A 15,341-nucleotide genomic window follows, 5' to 3' on the forward strand; every position below is an offset into this window, starting at 1 on the left:
TTTGATACAGTATAACTTTAAACAATTTTGTTACAATCTGTTTCACTTTCCTATACACACACAGTGGGTAAGACCCTATTTAAATAATATTTGGGCACAAAGTTTAAATATGTCTCAGATCAAGAATTTTTCATTTGCACCCCTTTGACTTATAAGAAAAAATCAAGCAGTATTTCTGGGAAATATTCATAGTATTGTAGTACAGTGACTGATTTCTTAGTCCTTAAGAATACATTTCAGTTGTTGGACTGAAAATTTTTTATTTTCTAATAACAGTGAAGCAGCATTAATAATATTTTCCTTAGTTATAAAAGAAAACTGCACTTATCAGTAATAAGATTGCTGTGGTTGGTATTTTTTAACTTGTCTAAATTCATTGACATTTATTAGGATATAAAAGTGTGAAATACCATTTTTTATGAGATGCATTTAATTTTGTAGATATGAAAAAGCTCCTTCCTAATATGTTAAGTCCAGATCCGAGGGAACTTCAGAAATCCATTGAAGTTCAGTTATTAAGAAGTTCTGTTTGTTTGGCAACTGCTGTGAATCATATAGAACAGGAACAGAAGTGGCAATCTATAACTGAGTAAGTTTAAGAAACAATTTAGATATATTTTAATTTATCATTTAGTTGGTAGGACTTTGTTGCTTTTAAAATGGGTTGGGAATATTCTAATTATATAATTACATTAGCCTTTCTTTGTATAGTTCATGTATAGGAATGCTCATGACCTGATGAATTGTGGTTTCAAAGGAGCAAAAGGTTAAAATAATTAAAAAGCACAAATTATAGCATCTCAGTGTCATTTTATGATTGAAAAATAAGTTGTTTCCATCTTATTTAGAGAGCAGTAGTGTCATACTTTTAAATAATTTAGCTTTGAATCACAGATTGAAAAGTTATGTTTAAGTAATGGCAACCTTTTTTTTTTTTTTTCCAGAAATGTTGTAAAATATTTGAAGCAAACATCACGTATAGCTATTGGACCCCTCAGGCTCTCTACTCTAACTGTGTCACAGTCTTTGCCAGTTTTAAGCACTCTACAGCTATATTGTTCATCTGCTTTGGAGAATACTGTGTCAAATAGGCTTTCAACAGAGGTATATTTTTATCTCACTCTACAAAACTTTTATGAAGTAATAGTCACAATTAGACTAGTTTTCTAATCAGTTCCTTAGAGAGAAAATCCCCTTCATCATTAATAATGTCTGAATTTTTCACTTTATATCTTAGGGCCATTAACTCAGTATTTTTTTGTATCTAGTTTCATTTTGGTTGAGAAATTATTGATATCATTTATCTATGTTGTTTTAACTGGCTGTGCTCATGAATGGAGAGTGAGTGGGAGAGAAATCAGTTTTTTTTTTTTTAATTGCCTTTTTAAAAAGATTTTGTATACAGTTTTGTGTTTTTTATGATAGGTAAATGTTTATATTCTCTTAGCTTTGACCAGAGTTAACGAGTACGACTACGGCTTTTAATTTAAAGGTTGGTTGTTTTTTTTTTTTTAAGCACATGCACATTAAAAACATTCAGGTTTGAGTTAACCGTATGAGAAGAGACTTAGTGAAATACTGAATACACCAAAAAATAGGCAGAACCTCCTTGTATAAGGAGAATTTACTTACTGACCTTATTAATGAATCCTTAGAATTCATTTGAGGTCAGTACCTGGGATAATTTTGTTTAGTCAGTTGTGTCATTCTCTGACTCCCTAAGCTCATTACCCCAAAGTAATCAACTTCTAACAATTTTTTATGATATTCTAGTTTATGTAATTTTTTTTTTTTGCAGGATTGTTTAATCCCACTTTTTAGTGAAGCTTTGCGTTCATGTAAGCAGCATGATGTAAGACCTTGGATGCACGCACTAAGATACACTGTGTATCAGAGTCAGTTACTTGAAAAAATTAAAGGTATGCATACTACTTTCAAAGTAAATATTTATATGAATACAGAATTAGTGTTCATAGTCCTTATTAGTTTCTTTGGAACAGCATGTATTTTTACAAAACTGTTTATGGATAATACCTGTCTGTAGTGAAGAAAAATGCTTTTAAAATTATTTTTTCCTTTAAATAGTTGTGAAAATATGATTTCCAGAGTTAAATGCCAGTGCTTCTTTATTGATATTGCAACACAGTTGAGTATTAATGAATTAACCATTGAAATATCCATTAGAGTGCTGAAATATAGGCAGAATGTGAGAAATTTAGGTTTAGATTACAAACACTGATAATAACTAAACTTTTAGCACAAATGAACTCCTTGGAAACATTCTTTTTCTCTCAGCCTATATCTTCCCATCTTGAACAATTCTCTCAAGATGAATGAATAAAAATAAATAGACCCCAAGGGAAAAAGGCAAAAAGAGAATAAAAAATTTTACCTATTCATTTACCTTCCCCTTACTTCCAGCCTTCTGTCTCCTAGCCTACCTTTGAACCAGATATATTCAACAGTTATCATATTGAACTTACTGCAAGTTGATTCCTAAAATGAAATTTTTTTAAAGAAAAATAAACATGTGGCTATACATTAGAGAGTAAATATGTCCAGTAATCGTGTATTGAGTGTGCAAAGTTTATTTTTACATTTCTTGAAATTCAAGTAAGTTTTGTTGTTGTTTTTTTTTTCCTTTCGCACAGTATATAAAGGAAAGAGTCCTGCATGTTGAGTCAAAAGACTTAAATCCCAACTCTAGTATTATTAGCTATGTGGGCATGGGCAAGTCATAGGACTGTAGCAATGTTTATGAAACCATACTGCCCTATAAGAGTATGAGGAAGGCATTGTGCAGCCTATATAAATGTTGTGAATATTATTTTCTCTTTTCATTTCCATCTGTCATATCCAAAAGATGGGGGTTTTTTTGTTTTTTGCTTTTTTTAGCTATGAACTGTTAAGCCACCTATTTAAAAAGGGTGATACTTTTACATATATAACCGAATTATACTGAAATTCTGTACATTTCCAAGGTATGATTTTAAAATATGACTACTCTATAAAAATCAGATTTTGTATAAGTCATAAAGGAGAAGAAGAGTAGTGAAAGGAGGAGGAGAAGGAATAGCAAAAGTGTGCTGTGTTTAGGCCAGTATGATACTTTTCCATGTGAAGGTTTTTGTTGGCAGAGCCTCAGATGTTATAATAACGGAAGTGGATGCAATTTGATCCTATGCCTGACTGGATGTCATACTGTTTAGCATTAACAAATGTTTGTTTTCCTCTTTCCAGAACAAACTGTTCCAATTAGAAGTCACCTTATGGAACTGGGTCTAACAGCAGCAAAATTTGCCAGAAAACGGGGAAATGTAGCTTTGGCCACAAGATTGCTTGCACAATGTAGTGAAGTCCAGTTGGGAAAAACTACTACTGCCCAAGATTTAGTCCAGTATTTTAAAAAATTGTCAACACAAGGCCAGGTAGATGAAAAATGGGGACCTGAACTTGATATAGAAAAAACCAAACTGTTATATACAGCAGGTTAGTATAATGTTTATATTAATAGACTTAATGTTAAAGTAATAGAAAAAAAATTGAGTTAAATGGCTAGCCTGATATAAAGCTTGTAAGAGGCAGCATCTTGTACTGGATTGAGACCTGGACTTAGATCCAAGAAGTCAGGGTCAAAGCCCGCTCCTTCTACATAATGGCTTTTGTGACTGGCCAAGTTCTTTAACCTCTTAGTGCTCTAGGTCAGAACAAAAAACTCATGAGTAAAATGTAATATTTAACAATAAATATTTAACAGAGTAAAGGAAAATGAAATACAACATGGATAATGTTAATTTGTGGTTTTCTGAGTCAATATGTAGTCCCCAGGGATCTGTTTCTATTTGAGTTTGACACCACTGCTCCAGGCAACCTTCTGAGACTATAGGTTGTAGAGAAAGTATCAAACTGCATTGGTAGAGTTTCCTCTTCTGAGAGTTCCCTGTATCAATGAAATAATGTCAGCCCCTATCCCTGTAGAAATTGTTTTCTGATGTTCCATTTAATGTAATGATAATTTATTTTATCTTAGTAGTTTTTCTGGTCTTTTTTGCTGTATGGAATAGAAATGTTTCTCTGCCCCGTTATTTGTCACTGAGCATACATATTTTACTGTTTCTTTATAACAAGGAAGTTATAAATTATTTATTAAGATTATATAGGTCACTGGAACCATGAAATGGATATCCTTTGTAAACACTAGAAATCAACCTTATATATTATTAGTAATTTTACTGAAGTCTTATACCCTCTTCAAAGATCTTCCTCAAAGGTTTAACTTCTTAGCTCTATACAATTCCTTTTTCCCCCCCTTATTTGCTTCATTTTACTATCATTGTATAATTATAGTTCTTAAATTTAACACATTATTTTGGGAAATGGGATAGAGAAGGAAGGCAGGTATGAAGTATTCTGAAGATAGAAAACTTCAAATTGTTTCTAGCTAGAACATAAAACTGTTGCCTGAAAAGAAGCAACTTTGGGGTTTTGTCTGTTTTTTTGTTTTGTTTTTTTTTAAGATGAAATGTTTTTATTGGGGTGTTTTACATTTTAAGAAGTCTCAAGATTTTAAAGGATTAAGACAAGATTTTCCCTAATGACTCTTATATTCTAAGGTCTCTTTGTTTGGGAAATCCACTGGACATCTCCATCTTATTTTCTAAGAGTATCCAGCTTCGTTGACTGTGTTAGTATATTTTGTGGTCTGGTAGTATTCTACCTTAGAATGCTGTTTTAGATCAAAAGTAGAATGATTTGTAAAATAAGCTGAAAAACTTGTTGCTTTTCCCCTCTCTTCTTTTTGGCATCTAATGATCATTACCATCCTGGTATCTAGTGTTTTCAGCCCAAAATGGATGTGGATATTCACTTTTAAAGGATTCTTTTAAATTGTAGTTTGTTGTCTTACTCAGGTCAGTCAACACATGCGATGGAAATGTTGAGTTCTTGTGCCATAGCCTTTTGCAAGTCTGCCAAAGCGGAATATGCAGTAGCTAAATCAATTCTGACCCTGGCTAAATGGATCCAGGCAGAATGGAAAGAAATTTCAGGGCAGTTGAAACATGTATACAGAGCCCAACAGCAACAAAGTTTCACAGGTCTTTCTACTTTATCTAAAAACATACATACATTGATTGCACTTCCATCTGTCAATGCAATAGAAGAGGAATATCCCCGGATTGAGAGTGAATCTACAGGTATAATTCACTTTTAATTTTTAAAATGAAATTTTTTAAGTTTTTATTTAAAGTTGTTATTTAAGTTAAATATTATCATTAAAATTATTTAAAATAAGTTTAATTTTTAAAATATTTGCTGTTGAATTGGTACGATTTCAGTTTTTTAAAGATTATTGTGACTAGTAAATAAGTATTTTTAAATTGTGTGTAGTGATTTATATTGCTTTGTTTTGCTAACAAATAGGCACTTTTGTATTAAAATGCTTCTATGTAGAATTCATTCTGCTTTTGTTTTGTACAGCATTACTGTATTGTACTTATCCAAAACCACATTGTTTTAACAAATCTGACAGCTGTTATATAAACGTTAACAAAAGCAACTTTTATGAGTATATAACACTTGCTGTTTTTTCTCAATCTTGACAGTAAATATTGGAGTTGGAGAACCTGACTTCATATTGGGGCAGTTGTATCACCTCTCTTCAGTCCAAGCACCAGAAGTTGCCAAATCTTGGGCAGCACTGGCTAGTTGGGCATACAGATGGGGCAGAAAGGTGGTCGATAATGCTAGGTATGTACATTTCAGATATTTAATTCAGATGAAATTCATTGAAGAGTTTAAAGTATATTCCAAGTTAGAGATTTAAGCATATCATTATTAAATTTGGAGTAGGTGGGATAATATTGTATTAATTTTTACAGTCAAGGAGAAGGTGTCCGTCTACTATCTAGAGAGAAGTCGGAGGTTCAGAATCTACTTCCAGAAAACATAGCTGAAGAAGACAGAGAGAAAATATATGGTATTCTTGGTCAGGCTGTATGCCGACCAGCTGGAATTCAGGCAAGTAAAAAAAAAAATTTTTAGGGATCACTTCTAATAAAACTAGAGTTATTATTGCTTCATTTCCTTTTAAGGAAATTTGTTGCAGATGGCTCTTACTAAAACATTTTGGAATTATATAATTGATATTTTGACTGAAAATTTTTGTTTTTTAAAATAGCAAGATACTGTTTGTTTTAAGAGGCTGCACACAGCATCTGAGGAATCTAAAAGTATTGTTGGCTCAAAGTCATATTCATTAAGGTTGAATTAAGTCAGTTTCATGTGACCCTGGGCAAGTCACTTAATCCTGTTTGCCCCAGTTTACTCATCGGTAAAATGAGCTGGAGAAGGAAATGGCAAACCACTCCAGTATCTTTGCCAGGAAAACCCCAAATGGGGTCATGGAGACTTGGAAATGACTGAACAGCAAAATTGGTTTTAGAGTATACATGTCCCTATTAAATTGCAATAGTGACAAAGTTACTTTAACTTCTTTTTTCTTCAAGAGATTTGTTAAGGCATTCAGTTTGTGACAGTTTGGTAGAAGGGAAAAACACTTGAATTTGTGGGGTCAGAAATCCAGGATTCTGATCTTGGTTCTGACCAACTAATTGTATGACATATCTTTGTGCCTCAGTTTCTTTATTTGCAAAATGAGAAGGGTTAGATGCTTTGCAACAGTCTATAATTAGTTTGAATACTATTTTATTTATTTTTAATTCTATTTCATCACACATTCTTTACCCTAAGGAATATGGATACAGTTTTGGCATTACTTCAGATTTCATGGTATCAGAAGTATTAGTACTGTAATTGGTGTGGGGTAAATTCACAGTATTATACAAAGAGTCATGCCTTAGCAGCGGTCATTTTTAATCTGAATTGATGGCATCTGGTTTTTCAGTTCTTGCACGTGGTACTTTAGTGAGTCAGCAGGATTTTTCTTAAATTTCCTTTATTCTTTGCTGCATTTATATATTACCATTTCCCTGGTTATTAGTGAATAGACTTTTTGAAAAGCAAAGTTCTCACCTTGGTCTGTAATGTAGTGTTTTACTAAGGGTAGGATTATTTGTCATATATTGTATTTATAGCACTTTAAGTTCCATAAAGTGTTACACCTTTTAAACGTAGAAAGTACAAACAAAATTTCCCCCATATTATCAACAATTCCTTATATAAATTACTACATATGAAGTAGTCATACATAAAATTCAGAAAACATTTCTTAACCACCTGCTGTTTGGTGAGCGCTCTGCTAATCACTGCGATTCAAGCACAAAACAAAAACAGTTCTTTCATTCAAGGATTTTATGTTTTACTAGGGAGTCTGCAGCAACATTTAAATGGACAAGTAAGTGCAAAAGGGAGGAATATATCACCAATTCCATACCCACAGCATCTGCTGTGAAGATGCAAGCTTATTTCCAGGGTTGAATCACAAAATGTAACAAACTCTCTTCCTCAAAGACAAAACCAAGATATTTCTTCAGATGCCAGAAGGCCACTTCCACCATGGTAACAAAGAAGTTTATACACATCACCAATCCAGGGAGCCCCTAATTCCCCAAGCCTTCCCTTTGTTAGGCCTCCCCACAAATAAGTTCCATTAGGGAAAATTCTCCCTGTAACGGCTCTGCCTTAGCCCTGCCTTACTGTCTCCCAGCTCTGCCTTACTCTCACTTCCTGTTCCATCCTTTCAGTAAGCTCCTCCTACCATGGGCTCCATGTGACTCAGGCTCCATCACAGCAGTCAGCTGAGCCAAAGCTCAAAGCAGGTCTGGGCAGGAAGGATCTTCTCATTCCATTAACATTACATTGAATTTAATTTCCTTAACTGTTCTTTCAATAATCCATTCACTTTTTTTTTTTCAATTAAGCCAGATGCTTATCGTAGAATATGATATATCCATTCTATATTGTGTAACATACAATATATCTTCATTTCATTACCTTTGAAATGTGACCTATTATCACTTTGAATCTGCTTTGAGGTTCCATAATATAAACTTATGATATCTAGAGTTTTACAGGTGTTTTTCTGGGTCACATTCTTATAAGGACAAACCATTAATATATCTAAATAGGTGTCAATACAAGTACATATAAATTTATATCCTTTATCTTGGGGTAGGGTCCAATGTAATCTATTTGCCACATTTGTGCTGGGACTTTTCCCCTTGCTATCTTCCAGTTACTACTCGAGTTCCTTTTCTCAGTTGGCATATATGGCATTCTTCTGCTACCACTTTTAACAATGAATGTGAGATAGTAAAACCTCAGTCTTGTGCCCACCAGTGTGACCTGGACCCATAAATGGCCGATTGTTTGATGGACCCATTTTACTGGTAACGGATCATAAATTGGTTTCAGAGTAGGGATTGATTGAGTAGCAATCTTTGCTAGTCAGTCAGGTTGTGCATTGTACTCACATTCTGGTGTGGTGAGGGCCACGTGGGCATGAAAACTGACAAATTAGTAACCCAAGACATGTCCCATATATCTTCCCATAATTCTTTGTCCTAGACTTGTTTACCTTGAATTTCCCAATTTTCATTTTTCCAGATGGGCATCCATGTAGCTAACCCATTAGCTACCACCCATGAATCAGTAAATATTTGACACTATCCCTGTTCCATTTTAATAGCTTGATATACTAACATAAATTCAGCATATTGACTACTTCCACCTGTACTTTCCAAAGCCCACCTAGTATATGGGTTATAGACTGCCACTTTCCAATGTCTTTTATGGCCCAAGTATTTTGCTGTCCCATCAGTAAGCCATGCATTTTTCTTTTGTTCTTTGGTTAATCCATCATATCCATCATTCTATCAAGGAATGTACCGTCTTTTGCTTTGAATCATTTTCTTCATAATCTGTGTTTGCTATAGATTCATGGAAAGCAGAAACTCCACTTCTGCCTGTTTTAGATCTGTTTTGAATGTACCATTTTCATTTAATTATGCAAGCCTTTTGTGCATGTCCAAATCTGTGGGAAGCTAGAGTACCCATTACCCAGGTCATAATTGGGATTCCAGGCCTTAACATTATTTTATGGCTCAGAATCAATTGTTCAGTCTCTACCAAGTCCCGTTATGCAGCTAACAACTGCTTTTCAAAAGGGGTATATTGAATTCCAGATGAAGGAAGAGTTCCCTAGACCAAAATCCTAAGATTACATTTTGGTTTTGTTGTTTTTGCCATAAACTCCAGTTTGCATATTCATCCTGTAGAGTCACTTTTAATTCCACTGGGCCACTTTGCATAGGCCATAAATCTAGGGCCAACTGTATAGCAGTATTGGCTTCTTCCAAAAGTTTTACTCTACTCAAGTCCCGAATAAAATATATTTTTTTCTAGTAATTTTATATGAGTTTCAAAATTTGCCTTGATTCACTGTGGGATGTAACCAATATCCAAATAATTCTATAAATTTGGGGCCTCTTTCTTATTGGTAGGGATAGGAAAATCCTGAATCTTTTGTCAGACTTGCCAGAGAATCTCTTGCAGCTCCTTATTTTGTTGTATATCCCCAAATTTTACTGCTTGAGCTGATCCTTGAATCCTTGCAGGGTTAACTTCACACCTTTTGCCCTTCATATGCTCAGTTAAAAGCATCAAACTCTTCTCCACTTCTTTTACATTTTTTCCCTGTATTATGTAGAAGGTAAGCTGTGTACCAGGTAGTTCTAATTCATCCAAATGTTCAACCACAATCCCATGACAAATAATGGGGTTGTACAGATATCCTTGTGGCAAGCATGTAAAAATATACTGTCGGCCCTGCCAAGTGAAAGCAAACTGGTCCTATTTATTATTTAGAACCTTTTGGGAGAGCAAAGAAAGCACTGACTAAATCAATAAGCACTTACCAAGTCCCATCTTATTTCTGGATCCCTTCTATTAAGGTATCTGGCAGTGTTAATATAGGCATCACCAATCCAGGGAGCATCTAACTCCCCAAACCTTCCCTCTGTTAGGCCTCCCCACAAAGAAGTTCCCCTAGGCAAAATTTCTTCCTCTCTTACTCAAGCTAGCTGCTCTGCCTCACTCTCACTTACTGTTTCACCCATTCGGCAAGCTCATCCCGTCATGGGCTCCATGTGACTCAGGTTCCATCACAGCAGTCAGCTCAAAGCTCAAAGCCCAAGCTCAAAGCAGGTCATATAGGCCTATAATGGGCAGGAAAGACCTTCCCATTCCATTAATGTTGCACAGAAGGGAAAGGTTCTAATAACCAGGGAGATCAGGTCCTTCCCTTAGGAAATGGCCAAGAGCTTTTATTTCAGTGCAATGGATGCTTTCTCCACTGAAAGATATTGCAACACCCTCTATGTTTCAGTAAATAATTTCAGTTACTGTGGCTGAAAAAATTTCACCTGTTGGCCAACTTTTGATTAGGATATATGTCTCTCATGCAAATGCACCTGTGCACATGCACACACGTGTACACACACACAGACTCAAAGATTAAAAAAAACACATTAAAGTTTATCAGGTGGTTTCCATACAGTAACAGTCCCATGGTGTAGCCACTTGATATCTAAGCAATTAAGGCATGAAGTTATGTACCATACTCAATTGTATGTAGCTCAAAAGTGTCAGCAGGATTGAAAACTAGGTTTGCTGACTTAAAATATTTTTGTGTGTTATTTATATCTGCACAAATATACATGAATATTTTTAAGATATACATTTAATTTTCACTTTTTGAGTTGAAAATAGTGTTTTTTCCTACTTTTCATTCAGGATGAAGATATGACACTTCAAATAACTGAGAGTGAAGATAATGAAGAAGATGATATGGTTGATGTCATCTGGCGCCAGTTATTGGCAAGCTGCCCGTGGCTTTCAGATCTTGATGAAAATGCAACAGAGGGACTAATTAAAGTGTGGCGAAAAGTTGTAGATAGAATCTTTAGCCTCTACAAACTGTCCTGTAGTGCATATTTTACTTTCCTTAAACTCAATGCTGGACAGGTATGAAGTATAATGATGCGTTTTTGAAAAACAAATATGTGAGAGTTGTTTTTCCTGGTGTACCGGAACAGTATTAAGTTATCCCTTCTGCATCGCAATTTTCCCCATAGCAGTTTTGATAATTGTGAGTCAGCATAAAAAATAAAATGGGAATTTTGAGTGAGTTTTACAGAGGCCACAGGCACACAAAGGGCAGCAGACAACACAGAAAAAGTTTAGAAACTCAGACATGCGTAAATAGTATATGATATCAATATATTTTATCTTTTAATACCACAATAATTCAGACTTCTCTGGTACTAAGGAAGGGCTAATAATTTTTATGTGGATTTTCTAGATTACTGGGTTACCATGCCTCTAACCTCCCCTATATGGAAGGGATAACTATAAGTTTTTTGTTTGTTTGTTTGTTTTTTAACTAGCTCTCTCCCTGTTCCTTTTTCCCCTCCCATTTTGTTGATTTTTAGATTCCTCTAGATGAAGATGATCCCAGATTACATTTAAGTAATAGATCTGAACAGAGTACTGATGATGTTATCGTAATGGCAACATTAAGGTTATTGAGATTGCTTGTTAAACATGCTGGAGAACTTAGACAGTATCTGGAACATGGCTTGGAAACAACACCCACTGCTCCATGGAGAGGTAACATTTGAAGTGAAGCTTTGTTTAAAACAATACTTTGAGTGGAATATATAGGAAACTAAGCAGCTATGTGGTACAGTAGATAGAGTCTGGCCTGGAGTCAGGAAGACTCATCTTCATGGGTTCAAATCTGGCTTCAGACACTTAGTAGCTGTGTGACCCTGGGCAAGTCACTGTGCTTGCTTCAGTTTCCTCATCTGTAAAATGAGCTGGAAATGGAAGTGGCAAACTGCTCCATTATTTTTGCCTAGGAAATCCTGAATGGGGTCATGAAGAGATGGACACATCTGAAAAATGACTGAAAAACAATGAAAGCCTAATTGTATTTAAACATTGGAGTCTGCATTATGCCTCATCCTGTGTCATCTTTCATACTATAAATAATGTCTGTTTACTAACAGGCTACATGATATAATGAAAAAAGTACTGAATAGAGACAGGAGAGGCTCGTGTAATAATCCTGCTTCACAGGTGCCAGCTATGCTGCCATGAACAAAATCACTAACACCTCCCTCCTTCCCCAGACTCGGATTCTTCAGTCAAATATATAGATGACTTGTTTAAGAAAAAGTGCTATTGATTTATGTTTATCTGATCAGAATCACAGTCAGTACAGTGAAACTTGAGTGACTTAAAATGAAGCTCCCAGTAATTATAGGCTCTCTGTGAACAGAGATTACACTGTCTAAACCAGCGGTTTCCCATGGCCTGAGTGTGTATATATATATGGTGAACTATATTGAAGGACAGAAAAATCCTACCTTCTCTGTCCCTTGGGGAAATTACAACCAAACTACTATCAGGACACCCACAATAGAACCTGTACACATGCCATTGGGAAAATTCTCTGCTGTGTTCCCCCAACAGGATCACAGCTCCTTTAACCTCCCCAGAATACTTCATGACTAGAGGCGGCACCTCAGGAAGGTATAGATTCTACCTTTCCCCTTTTCATTTGGATTGGACAGTATTTTGCCATATTATAGGATAGGGGCAGGTGTTGGTAGCTTGCCATGTGTATCAGACCTTTTTTTAATATAACTTTTGAAATTCTGTATGTAAGCACCAAAAAATGAACATTTCCACACACACAAGCAGAACATAGGCAGAGGATTGTATGGGAGACAATGAATCTTCATTTCATTCTGCTTGCTTTATGAAAGAATAAATTCCACCTTTTACTTTCAAAACTGTTGTGCTTTTCTGTGCTTCTTTGTCTTTTTCTATATATTTCAAAAAAATGTTTGAGTGGCCTTCTTGATTTTTGGAAAAGGAGGCACATTATTATTGCTAAACTTCCTCTGCCCTCTATACTACATTATTATATAACTCCTTTCAACTGCTCTTGTGTTTGCATTTCAGAGTTCTGGCTCAGCTCTGGTTTTTTCATCAGAAGTGCTTCAACTTCCTCTAAAGAGCCATATTTTCCCCTGTTGGATTATACTTACCAAGCAAATTATGCTTGGTTATAGATCTGTCTTGCCTTTTGGAATATTGTATTCCAAGGTCTCTTGTTTATCATTAAAATTGTCAAGTCTTCTGTGGTCCCTTGGTACTTGAACTGCTTCTTTCTAGATGCTTGCTGTATTTTTCTTTGCTATAAGAGCTCTGGATTTATGCTGTGACATTCCTGGAATTTTTCCTGTTAAGGGTTTCTTTCTGGTGGTGATAGATGGATTCCTTTTATCTTTATTCTGCCCTCTGGTTCGAACAAATTGGGGAGTTTTCATTTTTGATTTTATCATGGTTTTCAAGGAGTCCAATGATTTTTAAATTGCCTTTTTTTTGATAAGCAATATCTTACATTTTCTCCTATCCAGTCTTTTGATTATGTTCTAATATTTCTTGCTGTCGTGTAGTCATTGATTTCTGTTTGATCTATTTTAGATTTTAGTGAGACCACTATTGGATAAAATTTCATCACGTTCTCTTCTGAGCTACTTAATCTTCTTCCAGTTTTTTCCTTAAGAGCTTGTATTTAATTTTTTCTCTAGTTTTACTTTTTTCTAGGTATTTAGTCCTTATTTTTTCCCCAGATTTATTAATTTATTTGTTTTCATTTAATCCTTATTACAGAGTTACTTTTTCTTTCTAGTCTGGAATTTGAATCATCTCTAAATTTACAGTGATTTTTATCATATTTTGTGTCTTCTTCAATTTACTCATCTCTCCAGTTTTGATTCTGAATTCAGACTTCGTGCAGGGACCAGACTCTGCCCCTGTTGTTTTAGGGGTGTGGTATTGAGCTCTGCTTGTTTTTACCATCGGTCAACTTGGTTCTTGCCCTGTTGTCCATCTCCCCCAAGTTCAAAGAACTGGATCTTCAGGGCTCTTTTTAGTGTTAGGAATCTCTGCATAGTTAGGCTGTCCTGGTCTTAAAGTGCAGCACCTGTCACTGTTGTTCCTGTTGCATTCCTAAGTCAGTATACCGCTTTGGGATTTGAGCCAGCTTGGGACTTTCTTGGAAGTTCTTTTGCTGCTTCTGGACATAGAGCCTTTCAGGCTCACCTTTGGTCACATTTAAAGGCTGTCATCTTTGACCCTTTATTCTCCCGAACCTCACATATTCAGTCAGTTGCTCAATGTTACATTTCTACCTCTACAGCTTCTCTCAAATAAGTGCCTTTCTCACTTCACTCTCACAACCACCACTATTAGAACTTTATTATCTGTTGCCTGGATTATTAGAATAGCTTTCTAATTATTCTCTCTGCCCCAGGTCTCTTCCTTTTTAATCTATTTACTATGCAGCTAACAAAGTGATTTTCCTAAAGTGCTTATGTGACCATGTCATTCACCTACTCAGCAAACTCCAGTAGCTCACTATTGATTCTAGAACCAAATAATTTTGTTTTTAATCTTGATTTTTTTATTCCTACTTTTTTTGGTCAGTTTTAGAATGTTTACAATTATTAGTACAATAGCTATATGAGCGCATACATGTATGAGCACATACATGATCAGAATGTTTTTGTTGAAGTTTGTCAAACATTGGTTTGAACTTTTCCATGTAGGGATGTTGACTTAGTTTGGCAATAAATTAGATACTTTTACCACAGTGATAATATCTCCTGGCTTAAATTTTGATAAAAAATAGGCCTTTTAAAAAAAATAGGTTATATTAAGTTTTTCCCTGACAATTTAGTTTTTTTATTTTCTTTTTTTTATGGAATCTTGTGATTTCACCAGTATAGGAAATTGCCTGTTTTCTTATAAGCAACCCACTTTACCAGTGCAGGTCAATAACTTCAAGCAGTTATAAGTCTTGGCACTTAAGGGTCCCTGAGAGTTTAAGTGACTTGTCCTCAGTTACACAGCAAGTTTATGTCTCAGGGAGAACATAAAACTTAAGCTTCCTAATTCCAAGGGCATCTCTATCCTCTTTCCTAACACAGTTCTTAAAGTGTCCAATAAGAAATTATCGTAGAAGTATTACTCAGAAGTTAACAAAAACTTTTAAAAATTGTATTTGTCTCCTACTGGCTCACCGTTCAATCATTGTATTCAGTAATGTGAAATTTTCTGTATACTTCAGTGACTGACTAATTTATATAATGATTTCATTAAAATCTTGGAGGGAGGGAGTTTACTTTCAAGTTGCTTTCCTCCCCTTTTTTGCCTTTTAAAAAATTTTCATTTTCAAATTTTATTTATTTTTAGCATTCTTTTCTCTTTACATTTTTGAGTTCCATATTCTCTCCCACCCACTGAAA

At 35.0% G+C, this 15,341-nt stretch overlaps 1 protein-coding gene across 4 annotated transcripts in view; it reads left to right on the plus strand.

Moving 5' to 3' along the window:
• SMG1 (SMG1 nonsense mediated mRNA decay associated PI3K related kinase) overlaps nucleotides 1-15,341 on the plus strand; it is a 108,167-nt gene that overhangs the window by 61,160 nt on the left and 31,666 nt on the right. For all 4 annotated transcript variants that reach the window (XM_072598025.1, XM_072598023.1, XM_072598024.1 and 1 more), the window contains 9 exons: nucleotides 442-589; nucleotides 945-1,104; nucleotides 1,799-1,919; nucleotides 3,241-3,489; nucleotides 4,911-5,195; nucleotides 5,604-5,748; nucleotides 5,880-6,018; nucleotides 10,753-10,983; nucleotides 11,451-11,628. In XM_072598025.1, the coding sequence (XP_072454126.1) occupies nucleotides 442-589; nucleotides 945-1,104; nucleotides 1,799-1,919; nucleotides 3,241-3,489; nucleotides 4,911-5,195; nucleotides 5,604-5,748; nucleotides 5,880-6,018; nucleotides 10,753-10,983; nucleotides 11,451-11,628 (1,656 nt within the window). The remainder of the gene's footprint in view (nucleotides 1-441; nucleotides 590-944; nucleotides 1,105-1,798; nucleotides 1,920-3,240; nucleotides 3,490-4,910; nucleotides 5,196-5,603; nucleotides 5,749-5,879; nucleotides 6,019-10,752; nucleotides 10,984-11,450; nucleotides 11,629-15,341) is intronic.

Source organism: Notamacropus eugenii, chromosome 3 (genome assembly GCF_028372415.1).
Source record: "Notamacropus eugenii isolate mMacEug1 chromosome 3, mMacEug1.pri_v2, whole genome shotgun sequence".
NCBI lineage: Eukaryota > Metazoa > Chordata > Mammalia > Diprotodontia > Macropodidae > Notamacropus > Notamacropus eugenii.